This window comes from Sinocyclocheilus anshuiensis, unplaced genomic scaffold (genome assembly GCF_001515605.1).
Source record: "Sinocyclocheilus anshuiensis isolate Anshui unplaced genomic scaffold, SAMN03320099.WGS_v1.1 scaffold52, whole genome shotgun sequence".
Lineage (NCBI taxonomy): Eukaryota > Metazoa > Chordata > Actinopteri > Cypriniformes > Cyprinidae > Sinocyclocheilus > Sinocyclocheilus anshuiensis.
This window is the reverse complement of record NW_015554055.1, coordinates 585,457-592,863: the sequence shown is the minus strand read 5'-3', so window position 1 is coordinate 592,863 and position 7,407 is coordinate 585,457. Positions and strand designations below refer to the sequence as shown.

The window sequence follows — 7,407 nt, the reverse complement described above, 5'->3', positions numbered from 1 at the left end:
TGATAGCTTCTCATTGTTAAAGTCATTGTTTACACATGGTTACGTGGGACACCCTTCTGTGGAATGACCCTCCAGTGTTACAAAACATCTCACCTGCGCTACTTCACGCGGCGCGTCATGCTCGCGCTCCAAAAGAACATCGAGTAAAGACAGCCAACCATACCTGCAGAACTCTGCACCAGTGTTTAGTGATCTACAATTATTTTAAAGTATAACATTTCTTTATGATTGCCGTTTCTCTCATGAACTCCCCGTGACAAATACGTCGACCTCTGGCACGGATAGAGTAACCCTGATGACACATTAAATCAGTTCATTTTAGTGCTGTGATTTCACCACCTCTCACCTCCGTCTCCAACTGCACCAGCTCCATTTTTGGCCATGGTTCTGCCAGTTGAGCAAGTGGCATTGTGTACGCTCCTTCTTATCTCTCTCAAGTACTCAAAATCTGACGGGAATTTCTTCCGAGCCCGTGTATTCCCTTGTGGAACTACCTGGTCTGTCCCTTTGGATCAGGAGCAAACGGGCGACTTTTCTCTTTCACAATCTGCACAGGACACGCATAGTCACTCCGAAGAAAAATCGAAGCAGTTATTCCTATTTAAATGACGTTGACGGATTCTCCTCTCGGTCCGGTGATGAAGAGGAGTTGCACAGCCCCGTTCCTGGAAATGAACAAATCTCTCCCAGTCAGTCACTCACACACAGGTGGACTCGGGTTTAAGAGGAACATGCGCCGTGCGTCTGCGGCGATGAAACGCGTCCCCTCCGAGGAAATGAAATAAAAGATGTTATTGTAATACGATGGTTTCTCAACTGACACTCACTATCGGTGTGCACGCAGACACATGAAAAGAGCAGCTGATGCTGTCAGTGTGTTCCGCTCTGAACCGAATCCACAGTGTAAAAGCGCATGAGCTTCAGCCGATCATTGGTTTGAAGACAGTTCTCGGCCAGCCCCTTTCTCCTATACCCCTCTACTGACGCCCCTCTCTGGCCACTTACTGATACTGCACGATCTCAGCTGTATGGTCACAGCCAATTACACACAAACGTAAATTGCGACATTTAAAGCTACACTTTGTCATTTTTTAAATAAAAAATAGCAAAATGTTTGAGCGCAAAGGGAAAAAATCCATCTTCCAAACCACGTCCGTACTTTACTAAATCGTTAATAAACCAATAGCCTATTAACGATTTGTATTAAAGCTGTCGGGACGGATTCCGCGGGAAATAGCATACATAGGCCTTCGTCATCCGTAGCAGAGAGTAGCAGAGCCGAAGCACAACCAAAACAATGTTCTTCCACAAAACGCTTGCTGTTTTTTAACAGCTAGTGGGCCAAAAGTTACGTAGTGTACCTTTGCAATAATTTATAAATTGTAATTTCTAGAATCTAATACGTTTATAAGAAAATTAAAACATTTTCATTAGAATTACATGGCAAACTTTATTGCAGTTATTTGTTCATATGACACATATTTGCAGCTTCTACCTTTCAAAAAAATCCTATCCTGTTGTGACGGTATTAACTTTGATATAGTATACAATATAGCTAATGACTTCCATATTAATGTGCAAAGGTGCTTCAAACATGGTACTTCAAAAAATATCGTACTAGTATATTTCCAAAAAAAAAAAAAAAAACGTGGTAGGTAATCAAATGCAATGGTTAAACTTCCTAAACTTAACCATCAGTTGGGCACAAGCTGATCATAAGGAAACATTACATTAAAAAAGTTGAATTTGACTGGACACGGGAAAGCAAATCATTGCATTGCATACCAAGTATGTTTTACTAAAATACTACCAACAGAAGTAGAGATCGATGTAACAGAGTATTCCCCAGTGCTGGCACAAGTAGCCTATCCCCTTTCCCATCATGCCAGGATTGCTTTTTCATGTTGTCAATTGTAATTGTCTTGTAGGCTTGCCCATTTTGTGACAAGGCAGCGATATGCCAATACCTCTTGACTCTTTATTCTCTCAAAGGGAGCAGAGAAGAGCAACTGTTGCTTCTCACGGAGAGTGGTTACCACTGGCAACCACAGACCATCTGCCAGCGTGCCGGTGAATCTGTTGCTAGACTAAAACAGAGTATGAATGGTCGTCTATATGAGATGGTAGTGGGTGGATATGGAGTGTGCATGGTAGAAGGCCATGTTTCACTAAGTCAAATGATGGCACAAAGCGCAAAATGCTTTTAATGGCACTCAAATACACTAATGATAATGTAGGGCTATGTCAGGCTAAACTGTGACATTTTTAAAAGGCGTCAATACTAAGGCCTCAATGACAAACGTGCAAAATTCCTTAGTGTGGACATAAAGTCAATTATGTATGAATCTTTTTCACAAAAATAAATCATAGGCATTACAAACACTCATTACCCTCTGTTGTGTATATGTATGTGTGTGTGTATGTTCAGTAGGCTGCAGCAGTACAAACAGCTATTATGTACACAGATATCAAATGCACATACTGAGCTGTACCATGGCTTCGATTCTCTTGCTCTTTACTGCTAGCTTGGCCTATTTCAGTAAGAACCTGGCAATCTGCCTGCCAGCCCGTCTCTACAATTACTGTACTCTAAGTCTCTTTGAATCAAAAGCATCCGCTAGAACAGCAAGTACTCGGCTATAGAGCAGTGTGAACACCATGACTTTCCATGCAAGGTGCAATTTAGTCTAGAGAGCTCACAAGAGACTCTTAATACAACAGCAGATATCCAAAGGTAAAAAAAACCCCTGAAACCTCAAGACGTAATGCAAGATGTTGTACTTTTTATTTGGCTGGTTTGGTATTCCTTGTTCCATACCAAAGCAGTTTCCCATGTTTTACAACGTCAAGGCTTTAAAAATTAATCTAGTTTGACCTTGAAAAGAATGAAGTGGAGAAAGGAAAGATTAAAATGCATTCTGAACATTACTAAAATACTACAATAGATGCATACAGGCAGTAGGAGCTGAATGAATTCAGACATGAGCAATATTTTTATGTAACACCTATAAAATAGGGTACATTACATAACATTTATATAAAACATATACTTTCCATAGTAGAAAAAGTCATAAGAAATGTGAGAGACATTTTTTGAACCATGAACATTAAGAACATAATTTTTATTTATTTATTAGCTCTGTGTGTTTTTTTTTCATAGACTGTATAAAAACTTTTTTTTATAACGCCACCCAAATGTTCAAGCAAAGAAAGAAGGCATAACTTTTATTCTCGCGCGTTTCAGAAAGGCGGGGCATAGAGGAAAAACAATAATGTACAGTATGTGGAAAATAACGTTTTTTTAACCTTAAACCGCATAAACATTTCATTACACCAAATACACAAAATAACGTTATTTTTAGCAACATCATATGACCCCTTTAATTACTAATTGCATTAGTGTATAAGTGCTCAATAATGCCACCTAGAGGCCGGTGATATATCACAGTGCAGATCTTATAGTTTAAGTATTTGGCTATGCATCAGTGAGCCTGTTTGTCTGTTTGTATAGAGCTGTGCATGAAATCTAATGGCCGTTTGCCTGTTTTTCCTTCGGACTCCTTTGGTGGACCCTTTAACACAACTCTTCTTCTTCCCACAGTGCACAGATAGACGTGTTCAGACAGGAAGTCTTGTGTATATGTAATTGATGTTGATGCAAAGCCCTCCAAGAAATAATGGCCAGCCAGAACACTCTTGATGATTAACACTTGTTGATTGTTGTTGTTGTTGTTTTTTCCCTGCTCAAATAATCAAATTTGTTGCTCTGGAATTAATCAACTTATTAATTATCAAGCTAAAAGCAGTCTAAAATGCAGCTCAATTTTTTAAACATGTATGCAACATGTATAAAGATGTCTTTCTTTACTATGTTATTAGTTTATTTATTTTAATCTAATTTGATTTTTCATTTATGTTAATTTAATTTTCAAAGTGTATTTTAATCTTAATTTTTACTACCTTATATATGTAAGTGCACACACACACACACACACACACACACACACACATACATATATAAGACTTAATTATGAATTCCAGTTTAGTTTAATTAAACTTGCAATATTTGTGTCAATGATTAAGCAAAAACTTTGACACTATTTGCTGCAGGGATTTTATGTAGCATTTATTTGACCTAAAAAAGGCTGCCTAGGAATAACCTGCACTTCCTTCGTGAGTAATTGTGTGTGTACTTGGTGCTGTGATCTGATTTCCAGCCAAAGAACTGCATCCTTTCACCCCCAATGACCTCAGGGAGTCCCTGTCTGGATCACGCTCCAGCATCATGGGAAGATGACTCATACTTAACACATTACATTGCAGAGGTGCACATTACATTAAGACATGCCAAAATTAAAACCCCTCACCCAACATGCACACATACATACAATAGCCTTGCATATGCTCGCTATTATTTCTTGAATAACTACAACAATGTGCCTCCCTCCCAAACTCCACACACACACAGACTATTCAGCAGGATGTCCGCCCGCCTCCCACCCACACTACATCACACACACCCTTACACACATGTGAATTGTTGGACAATCAGTAGGAGGTGTGTGTGGGTGTGAAACGAAGCATGCAGCAGACTGCAGGAGCCACGGAGCTGCTGTGGGCAGAACAATCACTGGACTGCATGAAAATCTTAATGGCAGTTCTGAATGGCTTAATGCCAGTTGAACATGCACACTAAATCACACCACTTCATTCGAAATAAATTCAGCATGTGGTGTGTATAGTATGTAAATAATCTATGCATTAATACCCAATATTTGCATTTTATAGACAGTTCATTAGCTAGCATACTATTTCTCCAATGCAGTGGGTCTCTTGTTTGTTGTAACAGGCAGTATACAGTACTAGTTTGCAACATATGGCATAAAGGTTAGGTTTAAACCCTGAAGATTTATGAGCAATCACCATTGTGTATATGAGCATTCCTTGTGTACTGAGGCACTCCTCAGACCGCTTTAGAGTGACTGTTCTTGTAATAAAGAAAAGTATAATTCAGTCAGATGACAAATTAGTACACAATGGATGTAGCAGGCAGGATACACTCATGCAGGCAGCATAAAATATGTAATTATATATAATATAGTTTTGCTTGTTTTATGATGTGACTACATTTAGAATGGAGTACCAGTAGGCCTATATTGCATACTGAACAATAGAGAAGAACAATGTGCTACATGATATCACTGTTGCATTTTCATTTCAGTGAGCACTACCTAGTTATCATTTCAAAAATAAATGTGACTATTTTGCATTTTTAATTCAAATTGTGTGTGAAAATGTTGTTGACAAACCAATTAAATAATGAATTAAGGGTTGGGCTATATCCAAAAATGAAGTATCTGCATTTGATTATGTGTATCTTTAGTCAGATGCATTTACATTGTGACTGTGCCGTGGCCCAAATGGCCCATGCAATTAGCCCATTAGGTCAGCATTAGGTCAATGCATCATGGGCTGTCCATGGGAGAGGTCCTATCAGGTCATCATGAGGTTACACTATCATTGGCTCTCCATGAGGTGTTATTGTAATGTTTGTAGCACATTTGCTACCAGGTATAAAGGTCTGGTCTCACAGACAGTGCCTTGCGTTAAGATTGTTTGAAGGAAGAAATGCTAACATTACTGCTGAAGAACTGCTACACTGCTACCTTCAATAAATTCTTCTACCCACAAGAACTTTGGTCAAGCTTACTTATTTTATGTATTATAGAAATCTAGTACGTTGGCGAGCCACCCATACTGCTCAGCCAAATACAGCAAAATCTAACACCAGTCTCATGAAAATGCGTATATCAATGGCACAATTATTTTTTTTTATTTTACGTGCTATTTATACACAGAAACTGACTTTGGCGTGCATACGATATGCATGTGTTTGACGTGCATGCATATTGGTGTATATATAATACGCACCTACCCCACACCCCTAAACCTACCAATTGCATATCATATGCACGCCAAAGTCCACTTTTGCTTATAAATAGTTTGCCAAATAGAAACAGAAAACAGAAAATCGTGCCATTGAAACGCACATTAATGAGATTGGGTTATATTATGTTATGGCAAGTTTTGAGTTCATTCATCACTCTGGAAATGGAATATCAAGTTGAGCACATTGCATTGTGGGATTCAGTGCATTGGGCTGGGGTTGTATGCTGCACATTTCAGCAAATGTAGTTGGGTAATCTTTACACATACTGTGCACAGTATAAAACTGCATACCTTTATTCAAACAGGTAATGCCATTCTAAATATGTTAGAGAGAGGCAGAAAACGTAATGAGTCTCCTAAATACAAAATATCCTCCAAAATATTTTGAGCCATCTTGTGCATTAAACATATTTTGCATGCAAAACACACCATACAGTTGCTTTTAAATGTTATGCAAAACCAAAACTGGCAAAGTACCTTACAGCCCATTTAAATCCATTAATGTAGATTAAAATGAAACAGCACAGTTTCTCTAAGAGTGTAAGAGGGAGAATGTGCTTGATTTGTTGCAGATATGCATTTCTTGTGCCATCACGACGTTCATCAGTGTCCTCACTCTGTCTTTCTGCCAGGTGTGAATTCATTTGCTTCTGCATTGCATAATTAGTCTTTTCTTAGCAGCCAATTTGAGAAAAATATCCAGCAAACACTAATTATGAAAAACACGGATTGGATCAGGTCCTGTTAGAAGTCAACATCTAAATAAAAGCGTGCATCAATAACGTTGTTTACTTAAGAGAAGCGGAGTCATAAAGCAATAGGCATTAATGCAAATATATTTGAATCTGTAAATAGTATAGTTGTTTTATACTTAAGAATGGTTCTTTTATACATAAAAACAGGGAATCTCATTTCTTACATTTACAATTGTCAACATGAAGAACCTTATGTGCTCAGACATGCAAAAGATTGAATGGTATTTGAATATTTCCTTGCAGTTTAAGAGGGAGGAAGAAAGCCTCATGGGTCTCAGGTCTAGATTTATACTTAAATTAAATTGAGATCTGAGAACCAATACAGTTTGAAATTAGGCCAAGGGTCAATTTCTAATGAATGTGGTACGAAATAAATGTTTAATTAAATGAAAACATTATATCAGCCAAATCTTTTCTCTAAAAAAAGCAAGTGTATCTATATGGCACTGTTCACAAACAATACACACTGCTTTCAAAGCAGCTTAGCAGAAAATGATGTTGATGTTTATACTATCAGTCTTAATGCCTTTATTGTTGCATTTAGCAGATTAGAGCTAGGCGATAATAGCTATATTTACATTTTGCAACAGAATAAAAAAAAAAGTAGGCAGTTAAGGTCTGCTAGTAGCCTATATCACTTTACGGTAGTGTACTGTATGTATGCGGATAAAGCTGGAAAGGCTATAACATATACTGTATATAT

General features: G+C 38.0%; 1 protein-coding gene across 1 annotated transcript in view; it reads left to right on the top strand.

Annotated features, from left to right (window-relative positions):
* The first annotated feature begins 381 nt into the window (after positions 1-381).
* Positions 382-7,407, top strand: part of LOC107668504 (connector enhancer of kinase suppressor of ras 1-like) — a 38,435-nt gene continuing 31,409 nt past the window's right edge. The window contains exon 1 of the mRNA XM_016460391.1: positions 382-412. Coding sequence (XP_016315877.1) covers positions 382-412 — 31 coding nt within the window. The remainder of the gene's footprint in view (positions 413-7,407) is intronic.